Raw genomic sequence first — 22,601 nt, 5'->3', positions numbered from 1 at the left:
AGTAAGAAATGTGTATCTCACTGAGATTAATGCACATTTTGCTACAAGACAATTTGTCATTTTCTGATAGATTATTTCCCCTACTCCAGTAAAAAATGTCTTTTTTTTGTTTTTCCTTTTTTTTTTTCATGGGCATCCATCATTACATTTGTCCATAAAGTTGTGGCGTGTGTCATAAAAATTTAGTGCAATAACACGAACCTCCAAAGTTTGTCGAAACATGAGTTTGTTATTTTTTTTCTTTTTCCAGTGTCTGCCGAGAGGCTTTGAGCGAAGCTGTCACAGAGATGTTTGCAACCGGCTACAACAGTATCGTGATTCTTTTTTATCCTTTTTTTTTTAAACTCTGAATAAACCATGCTATAGATCCTGCTCAAAGCGCACGTCACTTCTGCAACCGCAGAGACCTACTCCACTTCCAATAGAGAAAAAAGTAAAGTAAAATCAGCAAGCGAGACCAGACAGCATTACTCTTACGACACATTGAGCCAGAAATGTAACACACAACATACAGTATCTTTCTGACTATAGATCTGCTTTTTTTTCCTTTTAGCTGGCACATATTTAACTAGAATAATGGCCATAGAATAGTGTCTTGATACATCAAATCTCTATGTATCGATCCTATTTATAGATGGAGCTTAAACATGACTCGTACAACATTGACAATAGCCAAAAATCGAGCGAAGCATCCTACTGTATCACGGCGCCTACCTGGCTAACAGTGATGTTTCAACATGCTTTCAGGTCCATGGATACCTATAGAACAGAGGACAGTGACCGTTTCACAAATGTACAGAAATTTACAAACTCGGTTTATGCAACTTAATGCCTTCCTTTCGAATGCAATAAAGTGTTTTTGTCGATTTCCCGTCGGCGTCCATGTTTTTAAGCGTGATAATCTCATAAATTATCCAAACAGATCGTCTTTGGTATGGAAATAAGGCTGGATTCCACCACGCATATAATTTAATTTCTCTCCATCACAATACGATGTATATGTCAGCCTCTATAAGCCTTCTCCATACCATTGATATACATATATATTTTCTTTTGTTTCCCCAGGCTGGGAGTATAACATGCCATAAAAAAACAACATCCTCATGACTGAGCATGGACTTGCCTTGGATTTCACTAAATGGCAGCATGTCAAATTCACCTAACTCCATCACTCATCAGGGCACGAACAAAGTAGCCATTATTCTATACAAACGCTGTTGTGTTACGCAGAAAACCAAACGTGAAAATGGTACTGAAAATATCAGGAACAGCTGCCTTGATATGACAAAGCTCTGGATGGTTCTGAAAACGTAATGCTCTACTATATACAGTCACTCCACAGATGGCGTAAGGCCTTGGACTTTGGGAATAAGGCAGCCAGTTGTCGGTCTCTCTCAGCGACTAGTCCACAAAGTGGCCCCCAATTCCCATCTTCTCTCCACTGATTCATCTGCTCCCTTTATTAATTCATAATATTAAACAGTACAAGAAGTATAGGCTTTAGAAAATTTGAGATTGGGCAGAAACTGCGCGTGCACTGTTGGACAATGCTCAGGCGTTCATCAGTTTCCCACTGATTTGGTATATGATAAAGTATAAAGATCATGTGATAAAGTCAGCACCTGGCAGCATTCCTGCCACCTTGTCTATAGTCAGATATGGCAGGCAAACGTACTACAACTACGTGCACTCGCGACAATCCCAATGTTGCCTCCGTTTGGCCCAGCTGGAACTGCACACACTGAAATTACCACACAACGGCATACGATTTTTGGTCTCTTGTGCCAAATCTCCAACAGATCTCGCTCCCGTCGACTGTCTGTTATATATTGCAAATATTGCATTATTGATTGGTTATAGCATGGAAGATTACGTTTTCCCAGCGTTCTTTCCCTACCGGCCTGCGTCGCCAGTGCGTGCCGCCACCGAAAAGGTTGCATGTTTCATCTCGCGCGAGGGAGAAAAGTGGTTACGAAACTCTGGGTGGGACAAAAAAAAAAAAGAGATGAAAATAAATGAAAGAGGAGAGACGTCAACTGAACATCAGTGGGAGAGATTTTTCTGGTAAGCCTGGCACTTTAAACAGAACAAATGGCGAAGGCCAGACAAATCCCAACAAACTATAGATCAGAAACAGATACACCACATATGCACCAAACGAACGACAGAGAACAGAAATCATAGAGTAGAATCAGCCCAGCATCTCCACCGTGGTGGGCTGGTCTTTGCTTTCTAGCCAGTCAAAACCGGAGTTCACAGTATCACTGCATATCTGCTGAAAAAGAGGGTCGTTCTTCAGTTCTTCCAGTGTCGAGTCTTCATACTGTTCCTGCTGCTGATTGGGGTCGAACAGCAGGGTGCTGTCCAACGTGTTAAGGTCAGTGATGCTACTGGACAGATCTGAGGTCAGTCTGACGTCACTTGAAAAGTCGGACGCCACGGCGTTGAGCTCCGAGGCTACCTGACCCACCAGCTGGGAGCTGGGGTTGAGGCCGTCGTCTCCCAACAAGTCCTTGACGGTGTTGTTGAAGTCCAGCTGCTGCTGCTCGTCCTCTCCGTCCTGCTGCTGTGTGCTCTGGAGGAGAAGCTGCGGCGGCGCCGGCACGGGATTCTCCTGGTTCTGCGGCGGGTCTTGCTCGCCGGGACCTGCTTGTGCTTGGCTCTCCCCAGTGGAGAAATTCACCTGCTCTCCGCTGCCGGTGGTGAGGTAGCCGTGCTGCTGGAGCTCAAAAGCAGCGGGGCTGGAGTCAACGGGCAGCTGGGATTGGTGGGAAGTTCCTCCGGGGAAGCCGCACGTCGACTCCAGCATCTGTGTGAGGTCCATGCGGGCCGTGTAGTTTGAAGGGAGGTTGTTTATTCCCAGCCCGCGAACGGAGTCGTCTGCGTCTGCTTCCAGCTTGCTGAGGAGAACGGTGGTGATCTTGGCGGTGTTGTTCTGAGCCTGCACGGGCAACATCTCGCTCTGCATCATGATGCTCAGGGGGACCGACTGGCTGCGCTGCACCATGCTGTGGACAGAGCTCACCGTCTGGGTGTTGGAGAAGATGCTGAGCACCTCGGTGGTGTTGAAGGGGGAATGCACCGCCCTGGTCGTGGTGGCTGTGTTTGTGGTGGTGGTCGGGGGCCCGGAGTTGCCGCTGAAGTTCCTCTGCCGCACGGCGGGGCTAACGCTGCGGCAACGGAAAGTACCGGACGCGGATGACGTGGACGCTTTGCTGTCCAGCGGCGCAGGCACGGCGAAACTCTCCTGTTTGGTCGGCGTGGTTACGGTTGTGACGAGCTGGTGCTGCTGCTGCTGCTGCTGCGGCGTCTGTTGCTGCTGCTGCTGCTGCTGCTGCTGCACCGGGGAAATGGGAGTCAAGCGGCCGAAGTGAGAGGAATCCTGCCTGGGCTGAGGCTGAAAGGACTGGCCGGGTATTGCAAAGGCATGCGGCTTACGAAACTGGTCGTCTACCAGGTCTTGGTAGCTGGGAAGAATGCCGATGCTGTGGTTGGACAGAGGGCTCGCGGAGCTGCTGTTGTAGCGGTTGTTGATCCACTCCAGTTTGGCCTTGTCGGGGTGCGTCGCCATGGGCCTCTGCATGGGCTTGACGGGGCTGCTGGAGACGATGCTGGCGTCGTGGTAACCGGTAATGCTGGAGTTTATGGGGGTGAACGCGAAGGGATTCCTGCACTCCACTGGGCTGGGGGGGACACTGCTGCTGCAGTTGGACAGCGGCGTGCTGATAGGGGTGTGGCGACCCATGGCGCTGTCGACAGGGGTGATGGGAGCCATCCGGGAACAGGGGCTCTCTCTCGTCAAGCTGTGGCTTAGTGTCATTTCCGAGGTCGGGGTGGGCGTCGGGGTGGGAGTGGGCGTCGGGGTGGGCGTTTGGACCGGAGTGGTGCTGCTGTGGGCAGAATGGTAGAAGGTGGCGCCGGCCTGGTGGGCGTTTAGTAAGGAGCCCTGATTGCTGGATGGCTGGCCGGGCAAAGACACGTCGACGCAGCTACTGAACAGACCCTTCAGCTTCATCTGCTCCTCCATTTGCACCAGCTCTTCCACGATGCTGTCCTGGGTCATGTCGTCGTCGTTGAACGGAAAGTAGTCCATGTTGGGCTGGGAACCGGCAAAGTCCACCATCTCCTGCGTGAGCGTGAGCTGGCCTGAGGCCTCGGAGGGCTGGGCTGCGATGGCGAGTGGGTCGCTAGGGGCTTGTTTATGCTCTGCTGGTATCTGCTGGGCAAACGCCTGCTTGCGGAGCTCGTCCAGCTGTCCCTCCTCCCATATTGTGCTCTTTAGGTCGCTCATCACAGAGGCTTTGTGTGCTCCTGAGTTGGCTGGTATGGCACGAGGATCCCCGCTGATCTGCTGCAGCAACACCTGATCAGATGCGTCGTTTCCAGCTGGTCCAGTGCTGGTGTCAGTGCTGAGAGAAAGGACTTGGGGTTTCACCACCAGGGCCTGAGGTTTGACAACAGGCTGGCTGTGTGTGACGGGGGCGTCGGAGAGTGCAAGGATCTGAGGGGGCCCCGTGGAAGTGTGTTTAACAGTTACTTTGCAGGGGGCGCTCTCCGGTCGGGCAGGAGTTCCTGGCCTGGGAATCCTCTTCACTGCAGCACTGACTCCAGGTTTTGGATTGTCAACTACAGCCAGTGGCTGCTGGGAGATGAACACCCTCTTCACAGGAATGACGTGGGATTCCCCGGTCGAGCTGGTCCTCTTCCTAGCGCTCCTGGCATCCAGGGAGGGATCCTTGGTCACTAGGGTAACAGCGGAGGAGTCACTGGACGATGTGGTGCCGTTCTGATTATCAACAGTCAAGTACAGGGTGCTGTCATGGCAGTTGCTGTTATTGCTGTCCTGAGTCCCAGCTGCAGCTACAGAGGAGGGGGAGCACGCCGCGTCGTTCTTTAGCCTTGCCGGCGCCAGCGAACACTTCACCAGGAAGTTTGGCTCGCTGGCAGCCCTGAACTTTGACGTCCTCTCCTCTTTGGCCCCGACAGCCGTCTTCTCGGTGCCAAGGGAGGCGCTCCCGTCGTTCCCGCCCTCAGACTTAACTTTGGCGTCAGCGGAGAGAGTTGTGGAGGATACCGGAGCACCGGGTCTGACGACGGGAGAGTGGGGGGTGAGGGCGCTCACGCTCTGCGTCGTCTGGGAGTCGTCAGAAGCCGCGATGGTGGTCACGCCCGCCGAGGCGGGGCGCGCGGTGGCGTTGCTGCTACTGGGAGCCAGGGCGATGGCCGTCATCTTCACCACGTTCACCGAGCTGACGTGGGAAGTGGGCATCACAGTTTTGATGGGGCTGTTGGTGATGAGCAGGGTGGGGGGAGAGCGGAGCGTGATGGCACTGGTGGCAGAGGGCTTGGGCAGGATCTGAGCGTACCGCGTGCCGTGTCGCGCCAGCCTGTCGCTCACTGGACTGGCTGAGATGTTCTGGGGTGTTTTGGGGGACTGTTTAAGAGACTGGGCGACCACTTGAAAGTTGACAGGCAGCACCTTCCCCTCTGCTGTCCCCACGGGGCTCGGCGAGGTCATCAGCTGCCTGTTTCTCTGTACCTGGGGGGAGGAGTAAGTTCAACATTCAGGCACCTTTATCAAGCCTCAGCACGATCATTCGGGAGAAAAAGCAGGTCCGTACCGTGACCGGGCTGGGGACAGCTGCTACCACGATGCCTATGGTGGGCTGAGGAGAGAGGAGAGCCGGGCTCCCACAGGGGATGGTGGGGCCCGGGGTACTGGCTTCGGTGCGCTTGATTGGGGTCTCACTGGGCAGGGGCGAGTGCAGCTTTTGCTCCTGCTGCTTCTTCTGGATTTTGCGCTGCAGTTGCTGCTTCGCATCGACAGAAGGAGAAGGAAGGGTTTTCACCTGGGGCTGGAAAGTGTTGGCCTCGGCCGTGGGTACAAACGCAGAGGCTGGTGTTGGCGTCTTCATTCCTGCCGCAGGAAAAAAGAAGGAGGGAATTGTTTGAAAGCCATGGGAAGAAGAGAGAGTTGGGCAGGTTTGGAGCACCTACCTGTGGGTGTTCCAGTCATAACAGTGAGTGCAGCCATGGACTTAGTGCCGATATAGTGGCTGTTGAGCAGGAAGCGTGCCAGGTCCTCCACGTTATCAAACTGACGACTCAGGACCTTTTGGGCCCATTCACACACCAATCCGCAGGCCGCCGACCTCATGTCATCCTCAGCACTCGGGGACTGGCCTGTTGGCTCCATCAGCTCGCACTAGAGTCAGAACAAAGCCAGTGAATGTGCGCCGGGCGTCTTCAGAGGTTCAAGACTCTCGTACTCACCCCATCGCCGGATTTCTGCAAATCCAGGTTGGGTAAAGATGGCATGTGAACGAAAGCTTTCTTCCTTAAACCACTGTAGCAGTATGTGAGGAGGAGTTAAGGCCTCTGAAAGGATGATGGTCGTCAGTGGCTACAGGCTGCACGTTTCTGGACCCGTGCAGGTTTTAGAGGAAGTAGAGTAGTTATAGAGTATTAGTATTAGTTAGAGTATTAGTTAGAGACACCGATCAGAAACAAAGGATATTTGGATTTCCCCCTCATGCCCAGGCGACGTGCTTTCATGGTTGGAAAGACGTTCTTCATGATCTTTCCAAAGTCTGCTGCACTCAGGGGGTTGTAGCCCAGATTGTCACAATAACTCCTACAAAAAGAGGGTTAACGACGGTTCAGAATCCCACATCACAGCACCCGCCGCTGTGCTCTGACTGCTCGCACTCACTTGTATTCATCGTAGACCTCTTGTTTCGGGAGGGAGGTTTCTTGGTGCTCTTCCAGGTGGTTCCGTATCCAGTTGAACGCATACATCTGTTGAGTACGGCTCGATGACATGGAACTCTGATCACTGAAACGACGCCAAAGCAAAAACAAGCATGTCTGCTGAGGCGGCGTTTTCCCCGTCACGTCCCCTCGATGCAGGACTTTTAAGACCATCGTCTGGGAGAGGCGAAGAGTTCAGCTCAAAGTTGGGGGTGTGCGTGGAACAGATATGGGGACAAACTGCTTGATAAGCAACCGCCACAAGCAGAGTAGGACTTTCTGACCTAGAAGGTTCAGGAGTGTGTTTTTGGATGGTGGAGGATCATCAAGACAAAAAAACAACCCTCTGGACGAGAGGCAGAAACTCAGGAGGCACTTTTGAGGGCAAGAAGTGACTGAGAGCTGCTGCCACCTGCTGGTCAGGGGGGAGAAAACGGTATTTGCGCAACAGCAAACCTGGAGCACATAATCTCCAATAATGATGAGGAATCAAACTGCACAGCTGAAAATTACAGCTTGTGTTTTCCGTCTATAGGCGACGCTGTAGGGGAAATAACCGTTTTAAACTTTTAACTGAACTTTTCGCCGCTTCAACAGTTGTGATAAAGGAAAGCAGCAAACCTGGATGAAATGTACCTTTTGTCATTGCCACTGCTGGGACCAGAAGGCAACTTCAGGTAGAGGTAGAGCTTTTCGATGTCTGTAAACTTCTCAACATCTTGCTGTAAAAAACACAACAAGGATCAAGAATGAGACTTCTGAGGAACACAAAGTTATTCTTCTACCCAGCTTTATTCTATTCGGCTCTTCCAACCTTTGAATGAGCAGCGTGTGAAACTTTTATGTCCTCTGTCCTCTACTTAGACATTCACCTTTGTTTTACATTATTAATAACAAGAGGTTTAGTCTGTCCAGCAGCGCCCCCTGGAGATTGCGTTGAGTACAACAGCAACATCTAATTACGTAAATGTGAATAATTTAGCAAACAAAGTTGGTTTTCAGTCTGCTTTGAGTCAACCTTTCATTTATTTTCAGTTGTATGTGCAGTGAGGGGGGATCATTTGAAATTATCTGTGAAATTCCCTCTTCTGGCGGCCATTTAATCACTTTTTAATGTAGTTATTGCTGTTTATTGATATTACAGCTCAAATATTACTGGAAATGTTACTACTAATAATAAAAAACACAAAGGCTCAGGTTTTTGTGCATCTGATGCATCAATTGAGTGTATTTTATCAGGACGAGCACAGAAAAGGAACTAAATCTGTCCACTGATGCTAAAAAAGATCTGTAGTTCTGCCTCTGACAAGACTTTGTTGCCAAACTGAAGGAGTGCGACACTTCGGCGCAGACTTTGCACAGCAAAATGTGTATAAATAGATGTTTTTGGAGGTAAATGTGACTTAGCGGAGGCCAACAAAAGGCGTCTAGTGTGGACAAATGGCAGAACATGTGTGAATGTGTTCCTCCATAACTCCTGTTTGTAGGTATTATGTAATGTAGACATAAATAAAACACTGTCTTTGCTGCAGCCTGCACACAAAACTCTTTATTTCCAAGAATCAGCCGTCACACCCGTAACTAAGACGCATCAACAACAAGTTACGTGTGATTTTTTTTCCCACAATAACAAAGAGGGAACGATGAAGCTGAGCTTAGATACTCACCAATATGCTGTCCACTTTTGATTGTACAGATTTGCTGCAACGAGACAAACACATCAGACAACCTCTTGTTATTATCGCGTTATTACATGGAAAACATCACACGCGGCGCATAGCAAATTTAAACCGTGAAGCAGCTGCTTTGTTTGTGCCCCTGGACGATCCTGTGGAAGACACTGGCGGCTGGAGGAGTCTCACCTCTCCACAGCTGCTTCTAAGGGTCCCTGGCCGAGCTTCAGCTGCGGCCGTTTAAGGGAATTCAAACACTCGAAGCCTCTCAGGTTGTGTTTTAGCTGTTTGCTTCAGTCTGCACAGCAAACATTCACCATGTCCACAACATCCTGCCTGCAGCTGGCGGCGCCTCCACGTCCCGTCCGCAGAATTGGTGTCACGTGGACACGCCACGGAGGGAATTAAAATCTTTAAAAAATGCTGAAAAGTGTTCAAAAGTACCACAGGTTTATATGCACGAACCCTCCGGTCTTCTCTACGGTTGTCTACCATAGAAGAAGGTCGAGAGTTTCAATGCGGTTGACGTGTTTACACATGATTCTAAGTTTTGGACCAGTGGGCCTCTCACAAGCTGAAATATTCACCACGAAAGAGCCAGAAAAGGGAAATTTAGGCACAACATATCAGATGCAAACCTACAGATATAAAGAACAAATGAATCATTGTGTAAATGGGAACGTGGTGATGTTTTTACACCAATAGGATACATTGTTAGTGGATAATATGTTGCAGTTCTCAGCAACATATTTCGGGTCTCGGTCAGACGCGTAGTAAAACGTCACCTGCGGGCTGGCAGGAAGCCACAGTGTCGTAATAACGCCGTAATAAGCAGAAAGAGTGATCAGGTGTTTGAGTTAAAGCCGCGTCCGGCCTGTGACACCTGTCAGCAGCAGCAGCATCAGCTCCACCGCTGGACTCGGTGCCATCCCTCACATGGCCTCCTGCTAACGACGCCGCTGCTGCAACGCACCCGTCGTTAAGGCGTCGTGAATGCACAACCCGGCGGCCGCGCACGGCGTGGCCCCGACGGCTGCGGCCGTGCTCGGGCGTCAACGTGCGCCCTCTCCGCGGGAGCAGCCGCGTTCTTTCCAACCGCTTTGTGCAGCTCACATCCTCCCCTGCCTCCCCACAAGCTAGATACGCTAATTAGAACGCTACGGCTAGCGAAAAGGACAGTGTGGCTGCTCGGGGGTCGCGCTCATCCTTACCAAATGGAATTCTTTATTTTGAACTGTAACGCGTTCGCCTCGGGCCCCTGGAGTCCTGGCACCAACGCTGGAAGAGAGCCTAATCCCGAGGCAGGCTTCTGACCAGGTTGTTGTTGATCATCAGCCATCGCGATGGAGGGGTGGTGGGGGAGCTTTAACAAGTAGGCCTCATCCCCGGCTGTGCGCTGCACCGGACCCACCGCTGCTGGAGCGGCTCAGTCAGCTAGGACAGCCCGCTGAATCCGCCGCGCGGCATGGCTACGAACGCTGTGATCTGACCCTCGCAAAGCACAAAAGGAAAGAAAAGGGGAAAGAAGCACCCGGGAGTACAAAAGACATTTCGCAGAGATCTCACCGCTGCCGCAAATAGCACGCCCGCAGCAGCCAGCAGCAGCTACAGACGAGCTGCCTGCGTCAAGTCACCGACGGGAAGGGCAGACGGAGCCGGAAGTACGGCGCTTACCTGCCGTCAAAATAAAAGCGCGGAGCTTGGCCGCGTCTTCGCCGTTGCGGTACCACGTCACAACAAATCCAGTCACCTTAATCTCTGAAGGAATCAGAGTTCAACATGTGTATTTATGCGATCCATTAGATCCGATTCATCCATCACAATCCTGTCCTTTTATGTCGCTTTGAGCAGCGCTTTAAACTCTTCCATGCCATTTTATACCGATCTACACGTCCACTTTTATTTTGACGGTCCAAACCGGATGCTCGTGTTATTGTGTCCTCTGAATGACGCTGGCTAGGGCGCCGCTGTGCCGCTGTCAGCCTGCAGGGGCGCTGTTGCAGGAAGCTGTTTGATCAGATAGTGACAATGACGGGTAAACAGCCAGGACGAATTCGCTTCACCCCCTACGCCGATTATTATACAGCCTGTAAATCCGTCTCTCTGTCTATAAATACGCGTGTGTCGAATGATTGTTTCCTCTGGTTCACCAGACAGGATGCACTCTTCCCAGATTTCTTGTTGCTCATCCCGCTGCTGACTGTTTCCCCCAGGCTGAAATCTGAGAGACACCTGACTGGGAAAAAAAACAACAATGAATGAGAATGAATGGACTCGTCACTGTCTGCAGAAGAGATACTTATATATAGTTAGATCAATCTCCATCGACTCGACCTGTTTCACAAATGACACATTCGATTGGCTGAAAGTGCCCGTTTAAATAAGCAAATAACTGGCGAAGGGTCCTAAGATTCTCGCTGTGATTCTAAAAAGGACATTTCAGCTCGAGGAAGCCATCGGCTGAAGCCAAACGCGTCCCCAATAACGCGTCCTTGCATCCTGGCTTATTTCCTGCTGCCATCTGTTGATACAAACAGGTAATGTTGCTCCACCGCTCCCGAAACTTAAGGCGAGACCATAATAGACATGCACGGACAAGTCCTCACGCACGTGGGTGATGGCTTCGCAATGAGAATAAAAGAACTAAATCAAAACGTTGCTGCCTGTCTTTGGTCGGCTGCTTCACTTTTCCTTGTTCATCATTTATTGATAGAGCGTCTGTTGTACTCGGGGTGGAAACACGTTTATTCGGGTTTAGATTGAGAATTTAGATGATGCATTGTAGGTGCGGGACCAGAGCTGCTGTTAGGAGACACATGAGGAGCAAAATGAAGCTATCATAATGTTGTACTTGTTGTTTTCCCACATATGTCCACACGGGGGCAGCAACTCCAGCATCGAGCTCTCTTGATCAGGCAAAATCTCAGTTTGAGGACTAAATGAGGGCTGAGTTGCAGGGTTTTTTTTTTGCAACTGTTGAAGTTTCCAGAGCAGCTGAGCTTGCTAAATATCCCGTGAAGGAGCAAGTGTAAAGATGTGAGCTGCAGTGCGCTGTGCCGCAGATCTCCACTTCAGCATGAAGGTGCACTTGAAGTGTCTCTTTCCAGGACTCATCGCACGCGTCCATCAATCCTTGTCATTTTGCCGGCTTGTTAACATCACCGGAGGTGCCGAGAGGCGACACTTCGGCTCCTTCGGATGACGCCTCCTCGTTAGTCATTGTTTTCTCACTCTATTTTTGACCACCGCTTGCCGGCTATTCTGGACAGATTTATTTTACTGTCACTCTTCTGTCACTTCTGATTTGGGCCGGAATCTTTGCCCTTGCTCATTCCTCCGATTGTCGGGATTCTCACCACCCAGCTGCCATTTTTGCGGACGCCAGAAATCCGTCCAACGCAGCACGTGTGCGGTGGCGCGTTTGACCACGGATGGTCAGAGTTCCACATGTGTGTTTTTATTTGACCGTTCAGCAGCGCGGCGACGCCTCAAAGCTCCTTTCTTAACCTTGCCACTTGTGTTTACCTCGTAGGTTTTGATGAATGTGGGACACTGAGATCACCGCGGTGCAGAGGTCACCGAGTCTGGCCCTCACGTGCACCGTGCAGGCCTGGACGCTCAAATCCTCTTATAACCTCCCCCCAAACACACACGCATCTTACAGCACTCAGACTACAAGATCAGCTCACCGTGGTCAGGTCTTATCCTGGAGATGCGGAACCTCGGGCGGAGTCACGCCAGCAGGTATCAAACGCCACAGACAACCCAGTGACCTCCGAGGGGAGGTCACTGGGTTGTCCTTGCAGCCTGACATCAAAACCTGAAGCGCCACAAATGTTCATCGGAGTCCCAAAACGGTCTCAGAATTCTTATTTTTCTGTTCACAACTTCTCTTTTCTGCCCCCAAACTCCAACAGGTGCCTCCGTTTTTGGAACGACGCCGTTTGTGGGGGTGAAACGCGGGAGTCCCTGATTTTGACGTCACTCGTGCAGCCCGGTCCGGTCCAGCCTGCTACTGCGGCGTCGTGCACGTTTTGGTTTTCCCTCCCTTCCATTTGGGGCGTCCTGCAGAAAGAGCGGATGGGAAATTCTGATGTCATCAACCTTGACGCAGCAGGACAACGGAGGGCCCTCGGGGGGGCCGCGATTTGGTGCCCATGTGTTTGTGCCCCGTAGATGGTGCGGTGGATGGTGTGGCGCTGCCCGCCTGTGCTGCACCTGCGTCCCAGCACGCTGATTGATCAGTTTGGTCATGTGGAATGTCACCATCTGCTCCCCGGTCCCGCTCACCCCTTCTTGTGTGAACGCCAATCACTGGCAGGAAGGTGGTTATTTAAGCCATGTCAAATCAGGCGCGTGATGATGAGCAGCGTGCCAGCAACGTTTGTCTGCTCAACTCTGACTATTACAGCAACAAAGCACCCGGCATATTTGATTCACGCCCTCTTATTTGCCCTCATCTTCTCATTTAAGACAAAATAAAATAAATTCAGATTTCTTTTTTAGATGGTTTCCGCACCAACTCCCTCCTTCCCTTCTTTTGTCCAGAACAAGGCTCCTTATTTATTTCCCCTCCGTCCCCTTCAGTTGCTCCTTTTTGGCCTCCTAATGGCCGCCGACGTATCGGGGGGGGCCATCGGGGGTGACATTCTTCATTGTAGAGCGTCACAACCAATGACATTTCAACCATGGGAAAATAAAGATATGCAAATTAGAACTCATTAACATTTGCATTACCTGTTTGAATAATCGCAGTCCTGACAAGAGCGCAATTAACTAAGATTGATGCAAAGTTCAGGGTTAGGGGACTGTATATATTTGCTCTAGGATCATTTAGCTGAGCTGTGTGTGTGTGTGTGTGTGTGTGCGTGTGTGATAGGAAAAATGATCTCTGTCAGAGGGAAAAGGTCATTCCTGAAACGCGGCTACACTCACATTTTGGTGCTGTTTGATTTTCCTGAACTGCATCCGAGGTGCAAACAGGCGACGGGAGACTTTAGAGGGACGGGAGACGCTGACCTGCTGACCCAGTTAACTCTGGATCTTCAGGATTAGGCCGCCGCTGCTCACCTCCAGAACCGCTGATGCCTCCCTGACCTCAGATCAGTCAGGCACGTCAGTGCAGCCACACAAAAGACAGTTTCAGATTAAATTCAGGAGTTTACGTCCATATTATCAGTGTTAAGACCTCAAGACTGACATTATCAATCATTATTAAAACATCTATTTTGGACGATAAGGCTTCAAAGACTTGAAGAGGTTTATAAAACATCACTAAATAGGTTTTATTGTATCATTTTAATGTATTTTAATGGTTATTTCTATGTTACCTAATGGTAATATTATCATTATTAACTATGATTATGAACTAATTTGGTCCCCAGTTAACTTGATTGGTCAAAAACTGAACCTTAATACTCGTGTGTGTGTGTGTGTGTGTGTGCGCGTGTGTGTGTGTGTGTGTGTTACAGTAAAGAAATATTTAAGAGTAGTTAATAAAATGGGGGTTTATCTTGTTTAAAGCGTCTTTGCTTCCATTCATTGCAAGAATTCCGAAGGCACGACCGCTCCTCTGTGATTGTTTGTGTTGTTGACGTCCTGATGTGAGTCAACAAACAACAACAGTTGGAGAAAAGCACCAATGAAAATCACAGTGTGGACATGAGTGGAGCATCGGCAGTAGGTCACAGTCGGCCTCAGACGTGCAGACAGAGACTTAAGGTGCAGGAAGTGGGAGTGTTCTTTCGTTCTTGAGCGCCTCACCCAGACGTCTACCGTATAAATAACTTTTAACCTCCCTCCTCGCAGCACGCCACGCCACACGTGCCTCCAACCCAAGCCTTTGCTCTATTTGTGAATGTGGGGCAGACGAGGGTGTGGTGATTGGTGTTTACTGGGAACCATTACCTGACTAACACCAGATAAGCTGCTGCGCGTCACGGCTGCAGGGGCCACGTCCACTCTTTGGTCCTGGGGAGGGACAGTTGAACAGTGACATCAGGGCTAAAATGACAGTGAAGAATAAAGCGTGTAGCCCACACTGGAGGTGGCTCCATCTCCATCTGCTCTGCTGGAGGTGTGTGCCCATAGGCGGGGGGCAAATCCCCCTTTCAGTGGTGTTTTTGTGACAGGAATTCCCCCAATCGAAAAGGTCGACCAACATGAAACACGTCCACGTCCAGATCCAGGTGATCCTGCGGGTGAATGATCTGAAATAGAGTGAAAAGAAAGCAGGTTGGTCTGATCCAGTGTGGTAGGACAGAGAAGCATCAGCCACCGTCCCCCCCCCCCCTCTGCTGCTGCAATGGTCCGGCCCAGATTTGCATAAGTTGTCTGCTGGGTCGCTGCATGGCCAGCAGGGGAAGGTTAGAGGAAGGAGTGCATGTGGGTTACGTGCACATGAGTAGAGAGTCAGGAGAGAGGCAGCAGTGTGGACTGTGCTGTCAGCCCGGAGTGTCGCTCTGATCCGTGCACGTCAGTTATGTACTGTGCTCATCCTGTGTCAGGCACAGGCAACAGCTCGCTGATGTACTGCTACAACATGAAGCCGGTGAGTACTTTATTCATGTGTTCGTCCCTTCATTTCCCCGCTGAAGGGTCTGGCTGAGGAAGATGCTGCTTTGAAGATGGTTGTTGATTAGTGTTGTCATGAGGTGGCAAACATCTGCACGTGGGACCTCTGGGAAAGTTACTGTTGCGTTCGGGGACGTTCCACGGTCCTGGAAGAGAATTTCAGAGGTGATGTCTCAAAGTTGGCAGATGTACAGTGTTGTCCTGTGTGTGTGTGTGTGTGTGTGTGTGTGGTGTGTGTGTGAGAGAGAGAGCAGGGTGATGTGAGAGGTCGTGGGTTGTAGGTTGTGCTGGATGTGTGAAGTTGGTCACATGTTCCAGAAAAAGAACAAACATAAAAACCTGCTTCTCCTCTTGGATCCGGTTTTTCTCAGCATGTAAATGAAACTCGTGAGAACATCTGCAGAAATGGGGATCGGCCCCAGATTTCCGCCGCCCTCTCAGTCGCTCGTCCTTTGATGTTGACAAACGGCGAGACTCGCGCTCCCCGCCGGAGCCCAGGCGGCGTGCAGTCAAGTCCAGCAGCAGAAAGCATCTTGACATGAAGCAGATTGCTGCTATTGCTGTTTGATTTAGCGCTGCTGCGTTGGAGCGGTCCCTCCACCGCTGCAGCCATTATCAAAGGCTGCTTTGATCTCTGGGACACTAACCATATCCAGACATCGTGGATCACAGAGGCAGAAAATTGGTTACATGTGGCTGAGATGGCCATGGTGGAGCACGGCATCGGCCCTGAATAGCAAGTTGATATTCCACTCATCTAGCATGATAATGCTCTGTGCATTTACAAAACAGTGCTGCTGTGCTTCTTTTTTAGCACCTATAGGTTCTGGTGGAGGGAAAAAGGGGGATAAATCCAGAGAAACACATGTTTATGGGTTTAAATATATCATCACGCCGATTTAGTAGAAATGAATTGTCTTTGTTGTGGTCTTTAATTTTCTTATCACTTGTGATAGCATGATTGATGGTTTCTAAATCAATGCTACACTAACACAGGATGCCATGGTGACGGCCCCTCTCCGGCGGGGGCCAGAGAGGGCGTGCTGGGGCGGGGGTGTGACCATTATTAACGGGTCGCCTGCTATGCTGATGGTAAGGAGGACAATTGGCTTTATCCTGCGCCATATGCTGCCCGCGGAGGCTCAGACGGGCCCAGTGTCAGCAGGGGCTCCTCTGTTTGGCCTAGCCCACAATCACCATGGGACTCGTGCCAGCCAGGGTCAGGGCTGCGCGCGTGCGTGCGCTTAAGTGCGTGCGCGAGTGTGTGTGTGTGTGTGTGTCAGACTGGAGCGTACTCAAGAGAGTCTTTAATAGCCTGCTTTACAGAACTTGTCGTCTGGGTAACTGACACCCCATTGATGCTGTGCAGGGAGGTTTATTTTCATTTCCTGGGGCACATCAAAGCGATGGAGGGATGTGCAGGTGCAGCCCAGACCTCTCGGTGCGTCTGAGGGTGTGAGCATGTGTTAGCGTGTTTCCTATGCATATGTGCAGGTTTCAGCCCTCTGTTTTACAATTAAAGAAGGATGGGGGGGGGGCTGTTTGGTTTAGTCTGTTTTCTATTTCACCTCTTCCTTCAGGAAGGGATCATTAGGCCGGGACTCATTTCTTTGTTGGGCTTGAATATGTGGAGGCCTGTAATTCAATTGTACTTGAGAGCCGCATCCTCGTCCTCCCATGCCAGTCAAACCTGATCACGATTAGACCGGGGATTTCTCATGCTGAATGGCTCCTAAAGCCGGATGAGGAGGTGCATGGATCTGCAGCTTATGGATTATCGCAATAGCTCTAAGTGTGCATCAGCCCTCTGCTTTGTTTTTCCTAATGCCGTTTCTCCAACACGCACTCTCGTGACATTAATTTAAAGGACACAGGCACACGGTTTCTATGCATTATTTATGCCTCGGAGTGTCCCAACACGGCTCGTAAACAAGCTCTCTCTTTCAGGTTTATGGACAGTCTCCAACCAATGACGACATCAACCACAACCATCTCCATCCATCCATCAAGGCCCCCGGCAACGTGTTGGCCAGCACCTTCTTCGGTGAGCTCCAGCACTCCGTTCGCTTACGTCTGTCTTCCCGCCACGATCCTTTTGGGCATCTATCCATCCACGGAAATCACAGCAACTCCGAATCACGCGAAGGCCGGCTGCACCGCACGGAAAATAGACCCGCAATGCAAACGCACACCAAGGAACAGAGATAAAATATGAACGCGCCAGTGGTCAAGAGTCAACTAGCAGTGAGATCAGTAAAAAAAAAAAAGGTTTTTATCAGGGAGCAACATGGATGATTCCACACCTTCACCCACCGTTGTCGAAATATTTAAGCATTATTCGCAATAAAAGGCAAATCGATGCTAAAGTTCTTGCACATTAGAACATTACAGAACCAAACATCCACCCTCAAGCTGCTGTTTTCCTGGGATCATTGTCAGGTTTTCCCAGAAGGTAGAATGAAAAGGATTGGGTCACGTGACTCACGGAGCAGTTAAAGGGCGGTAAATCTGATAAAGTGTCCGATGATGTCACGTCGCTCTGATAGAAGAACGCCGTCCAATCACTGATTCAGCGATAAAGTGCCGCGCCGTTACCGCACTGAGCCGCGCGGCTGCTTGAGATGCTGCTCCTGTTCCGGCTCCGATATATCGTTATCCGTTTCAGAGGGGACGAGCAATTCTCCCGACATCTGGAACGGCATAAATGGGCTGAACCAGCAGGGCTATGAAGGTGCGCTGGGAGCAGCCACGACCCACCAAACCCAGCCGGGAAGCTACAGCAACCTGCAGCCGACGCACAATCACATGGTGAGATTTACCGCCAGGAGGCGGGATATTGCCGCCACAGCACTTCTAAGCCCCCCACGAAGGATTAAACACATGTTTGTTTACTGCTCAGGACTACTCTCCACATCCAGCCATGGCTGCTGACATCAGCAGGGGTCTCCCGCCAATGTCCACCTTCCACCGCGACCCCTCGGAGAGTTCAACAGGTGAGTGAAGTGTTCTTAGATGCACTTTTTTACCAACACATCTGACTGAGGATTCCATTTTTCAGTGTCGGGGAGCCACAGAAACGCCTCTGCGGGGTCCCAGACGGGCGACACTTTGGGCAAAGCGCTGGCCTCTGTGAGTACGAAGCAGCTCATATGTGTTTTAGTGGGCTTTAACAGTCAGGCCAGGGCTTAAACCCGAGCTGGTGGCGCCCCAGAGGTGTCGTGCTAAAGGAGAATCGCAGTTCGCCCTTGCCAGCTACAGACGGGCGCGTAATACGGAAGCACTGCTGGAGCTTTAACTGGCTGCTGACCAGTAAAATATCCAGAATTGATGAGGGGATGTCAGGGTATGAGGCGGCAGCTGTACGTAGAAATGACCAGCTCTGCTTTTATAATGATCCATGTTCTGCCCCCGCCCCCGCCCCCACCTACCACCAGATCTATTCCCCAGATCACACGAGCAGCAGCTTTCCCTCCAGTTCCTCCACGCCGGCGAGGTCTCCGTCCCCGCTGCAGAATGCGGCGGAACCTGCAGGTAAAAACGCGCCGCTCGGGCTAAAACGTCATCGCTTCGCCGCCTCTTTGGGCTGATTCGATGTTTCTGTCCTCTCAGGCAACAACCTGTGGCCCCGGAGGTCGACTCAGGCCCCCGTCTCGCCGCACTACGAGTCCTCGCTGATATCACTGGTACAGAAAACCGGCTGAGCTCAAAACATTTTAAAGGGCTGCAAATGGGGGAAATGACGCCTTGGTCCTTTAGTCGGGGATTTTGGCGTTTCCTAATATTTTGTGGCAGCTGTTGGGTCACGGCATGACACAGGAAGTCACCACACCTAGCCAGGAATTAGAGCCAGATTAGCGGTGGTCCTCTGAGGTAGCGACTGGTCTGGTGAACCACGGGCCAGTTTTCCCAGTACACCAGATGGGGAGTGTTAGAACAAGCTCATCGAGTGCCCCCACTCAGGTTTGAATCTCTCTCCCTGCTGTTTGCAGTCTCAGGTGGAGGATCGGCTGGACAGACTGGACGATGTGATCCACGTCCTGAGGAACCACGCCGTGGGCCCCACCGCCGGCCTGCCCGGCGACATCCACAGCTTGGTGAACCAGAGCCACCACGGCCACCTGGACTCCGCCAGCGGGCTGCCGCTCACCTGCCACCCTGCAGCCATGGTTAGCAAACACTTCTTTGAAGTATTTAAGGAAGGAGTGGGCAGTGTGTGTGGAACTTTGGGCGGCGTGTGTGCAGCGTATGTGCGTGCCTGTATTAAGTTTCAGGAATTTTCCGACCCCTCGGGCCTGCATGTTTTTGTCGTGTTAATGTCGTCCTTGAAATAGGAAACGGAGCACAATGGGCAGATCGGACAGCATGTGTGGACGTTAATTTCACACTGGGCTAATGGGGGGAGGCCTGCATCGTGCCCTCCCATTCCAGCATGTTTCCTTTTCAGCAAACCAGGGGATTTTAGCCCAGCTGGAGTGGAAGTATATGCAAGGGAAAGGGGTTTTTAATCTAATCCTTTGGGGAAGAGGGTGGAGGGGTATTAAATTCTCTCACTTTTTTTTTTTTTTAATGATGTGTCGGCTAGAGAATCATTCCTGAAGAGAATTAGTGGTATGTTTAGGAGGCACATAGTAGTTTTAAGGGATGGATTAAGATTGCCCGAGATTAAATTCTGTAAAGCGAGTGAGATGTCAGATCACAGGGGGCAGATGTCGGGTTCACAACTCCTATCTGTCCTGAGAACGCGCCGCCGTCTCACCCCGCGTTTCTTCTGTGTCACCAAGGTCGACGGCCTCCCGATGAACAACAATCACTTCCAGAGCCGCACGCAAAATGGCCACCCGTACCCGGCCAGGCAGAGGGCAATGCTTCAGCCGATGCACAGTGGAGGCAGAGGCGAGTCATAACCTATCACTTCCCCTCCTTTTTACGCCGCATCCCATCACTTTGGCTCCTTCCGATCCTTTAAGAAAGCACCGGCTGTTGTGGCTGAACTGTGTTTCGTTGCCTGTGTTTCTCGTAGCTGGTCTGGGAGTTCATGGGAATCCGGAGCTGAAGATGGAAAATGGGGAAGAGATGAGCCAGATGAGCCAGGGTCACAGCTCTGACAGCCAGAGGTCGGACGAGGAGGGCGAACAGAAAGCACAGGGGGAGAACAGCCAGGGGGACAGGTAAGAGCTCACCACCACGCCGAGAGTGCACCAGAAATGTGGGGTTATTTCCCACTGCAAAAATCCCTCATGCAGACACAAGTCGTGTCATTAAAATACCGTCCGACCTCCTGCTGAGGAGGGCAGCTGTGGCAGAAAGCTGATTTTGCCTCCATTTCTTCTGTTGCATTCGGTTGAATTCAATGAAAACAAAGACAAGGACTGAAGTGGCTCTGAGCAGAGGTCACTTTGGGACATTCTAATTCCTGACAGCGGCTCTGGAGCGCATGTTTTCTTTTTATCCAGTTCTACAAGATAATGATGTTGATGTATGCGGCTGACCCTCCAGCTACAATTTCACTTGGGCGAATGGAGAGAAACGCAAAGTCCAGCTCTTCGTTTCAAGTGTTGACAGTTACTGTTCTTAAAACAATTCACTTCATTTAAATTTCTATGGTTTAATTGCAATGACACTAAAGTTTATATTTGACTTGGCAAATTTAGAGTTTCCTCTTACGAGGTTTAATAGCCTGTAGTTATCCCCGCGTCCGGCAGGGGGCGAAATCTACAGCCTAATCAACACAACGCCGTTTAAAAACAACAATCTCATTAAGACTCGACAATTAATTTGAAATTATATAATAAAAGCGAAAATCTAAATTAAAAAAAACTAATTAAAAAAAATAATGTTTCCTATGCACTATTACTACCCCAAAGGACCATTCTAAGATTTAGTCAAATAGTCAATATTTAGAAGAAATGAATGATCACAACTGAATCTGACCGATGTCGCTGATGTTGTAGCATCCACGAAGACGAGGATCTGAGCCCGGAGCAGAAGGCCGAGCGCGAGCGCGAGCGGAGGATGGCCAACAACGCCCGCGAACGCCTGCGCGTGCGGGACATCAACGAGGCCTTCAAGGAGCTGGGTCACATGTGTCAGCTGCATCTGAAGAGCGAGAAGCCGCAGACCAAGCTGCTGGTGCTGCATCAGGCCGTGGCGGTGATCCTCAGCCTGGAGCAGCAAGTCAGAGGTCAGGGGAGAAAAAAATAAAACACACCAAAGCTCTCGCGATCTGAGGGCTCGACAGGAAACCGCCAGAATTTGGAGCCAAGCGGGGAATCATTTGCGTCTATCCCACAGAGAGGAACCTGAACCCGAAGGCGGCGTGTCTGCGGAGGCGAGAGGAAGAGAAGGCGTCCGCGGTCATGACAGACCCCCAGGCCATGCACCTCGCTTTTCACCCCAGCCTGACAGATCCCTCAAACCCCATGGGCCACCTCTGATGGTGCGACATCATCACGTATGTAGCCCTCCAAACAGAGTGTGACAGGGGAGCTCGGTGGTCCCCGCTGTTCCTGACACTGTTGTGTCTCTGATGCCAACGACAGGAGATCCCGGGAGCATCCAGATGTTTCGGACTTCGGGCAGAGACGTCGACCGCTCTGCTGGGCGATGCAGTGGAACAATCACCTCCCGACTCCCCCAAACAGACTTCTAACGTTGTGCCTAAAGTTCTCTTGTGACAGACAAATGCATTGTAAACTGCAGATGTTTTGTACATACAGTATTTTGTATATTTATTGATTATCTGTCTTATAACAGTATATCTGAATGGGTGATTCTATTTACTTTTAATGTGTGTCTGAAGATTTGCGTGTGCGCGCGCGTGTGTGTGTGTGTGCTGGGAGTGACGAGACCTTCAAGAATGTTCTTCTCTACGTGGGCATCCTCTGTCATTTGTATATTTATGACCAGATTGTGTTATTCTTCACGACACACTTGTGGACCGACTCCGACTTCCTCTCAGTGTAATTAAGGCTCTCCAGATGTAGTTGAAGCTCTGCATGTTTGAGTTTTAAATGAGTTCAGTTTTTTCCAAGTTATGTAACTTATCTTTTATACAAGTACTGTGACTTTCATAATGTAAGTATTTTCTTTTGTCGCTCTGACTTTACACAAGATTCTCTTTTTGTGTAGCTTTTCTAGATGTACCTGAGCAGTATTATAACTCAAGTGAGATGTTCTGGCAAATTAGGATGCTAAACAAATAAACATAACCTGAAATACAACAATCATAACATGTACAGGATGTGTACAGTATAAAGTAGCCTACAGGCATGTGTCAAAATCATAATGTAGCAATAAATTTTCTTTTTTTCCAAAGAGCTTGAGTCCCTTTTTTCGGCTAGCAAATTGTAATTCAGTTAGCATTGTGGCTGATATACTGTATATAATCACATGTTCTAACATTTAAAGGTCTTTAGGGTTCAAAACTTAATTCCTTAGTTATAAAATTACCACGATAAACCAGGTTTTACAATTTTTCCCCTTCTGCCATCCCACCAATGCTACTAAATTTGCCATCTGCCACACTTAAATATATGCTAAAGATAGCACGAGGCTATTCATCTGCCAAAACTATATTGCCACAGAGATCTAATATAAACACTGTCT

At 50.2% G+C, this 22,601-nt stretch overlaps 2 protein-coding genes and 1 long non-coding RNA gene across 4 annotated transcripts; 2 read left to right on the top strand and 1 right to left on the bottom strand.

The window, feature by feature from the left end:
- Nucleotides 1-317: 317 nt before the first annotated feature.
- Nucleotides 318-10,841, bottom strand: rfx7b (regulatory factor X7b). Of its 2 annotated transcripts, none has more exons than XM_011607636.2 (9): nt 9,635-10,841; nt 8,418-8,451; nt 7,372-7,472; nt 6,713-6,835; nt 6,518-6,634; nt 6,274-6,358; nt 5,998-6,205; nt 5,622-5,917; nt 318-5,539 (listed from the first exon to the last, which is right to left on the bottom strand). In XM_011607636.2, the coding sequence occupies exons 1-9, from the start codon at nt 9,760-9,762 to the stop codon at nt 2,192-2,194; spliced, it is 4,440 nt and encodes a 1,479-aa protein (XP_011605938.2). In that variant the 5' UTR covers nt 9,763-10,841; the 3' UTR covers nt 318-2,191. The 2 variants fall into 2 exon arrangements, with proteins under 2 accessions (XP_011605938.2, XP_011605940.2); XM_011607638.2 differs by having other exon boundaries at nt 7,387-7,472; nt 9,635-10,658.
- Nucleotides 10,824-13,043, top strand: LOC115250977 (uncharacterized). Its single transcript, XR_003889503.1, has 3 exons — nt 10,824-10,960; nt 11,956-12,167; nt 12,341-13,043. It is a non-coding gene; the product is annotated as an uncharacterized lncRNA (long non-coding RNA).
- Nucleotides 13,044-14,826: 1,783 nt separating this feature from the next.
- Nucleotides 14,827-22,304, top strand: LOC101072332 (transcription factor 12-like). The gene is made up of 13 exons (XM_003967737.3): nt 14,827-14,973; nt 16,944-17,040; nt 17,662-17,804; nt 17,896-17,989; nt 18,055-18,125; nt 18,431-18,527; nt 18,606-18,679; nt 18,986-19,162; nt 19,778-19,889; nt 20,017-20,164; nt 20,948-21,177; nt 21,288-21,447; nt 21,536-22,304. The coding sequence occupies exons 1-12, from the start codon at nt 14,905-14,907 to the stop codon at nt 21,428-21,430; spliced, it is 1,455 nt and encodes a 484-aa protein (XP_003967786.2). The 5' UTR covers nt 14,827-14,904; the 3' UTR covers nt 21,431-21,447; nt 21,536-22,304.
- Nucleotides 22,305-22,601: the final 297 nt, after the last annotated feature.

This window comes from Takifugu rubripes, chromosome 9, assembly GCF_901000725.2.
Source record: "Takifugu rubripes chromosome 9, fTakRub1.2, whole genome shotgun sequence".
NCBI classification, from domain to species: Eukaryota; Metazoa; Chordata; class Actinopteri; order Tetraodontiformes; family Tetraodontidae; genus Takifugu; species Takifugu rubripes.
This window is presented reverse-complemented; position numbering and strand designations above follow the sequence as displayed.

Bases quoted from the DNA above. Each gene is read 5' to 3' on its own strand.
- rfx7b (XM_011607636.2), bottom strand. From the start codon at position 9,762: ATGGCTGATGATCAACAACAACCTGGTCAGAAGCCTGCCTCGGGATTA. The intron at 6,836-7,371 runs GTTTGCTGCTTT...GCGTCGTTTCAG, and splicing joins AAAAGGTACATTTCATCCAG to TGATCAGAGTTCCATGTCAT. The intron at 6,206-6,273 runs GTGAGTACGAGA...TTCTGACTCTAG, and splicing joins TGCAGAAATCCGGCGATGGG to TGCGAGCTGATGGAGCCAAC.
- LOC101072332 (XM_003967737.3), top strand. From the start codon at position 14,905: ATGTACTGTGCTCATCCTGTGTCAGGCACAGGCAACAGCTCGCTGATG. The intron at 19,163-19,777 runs GTTAGCAAACAC...TGTGTCACCAAG, and splicing joins CCTGCCACCCTGCAGCCATG to GTCGACGGCCTCCCGATGAA. The intron at 19,890-20,016 runs GCGAGTCATAAC...TGTTTCTCGTAG, and splicing joins GATGCACAGTGGAGGCAGAG to CTGGTCTGGGAGTTCATGGG.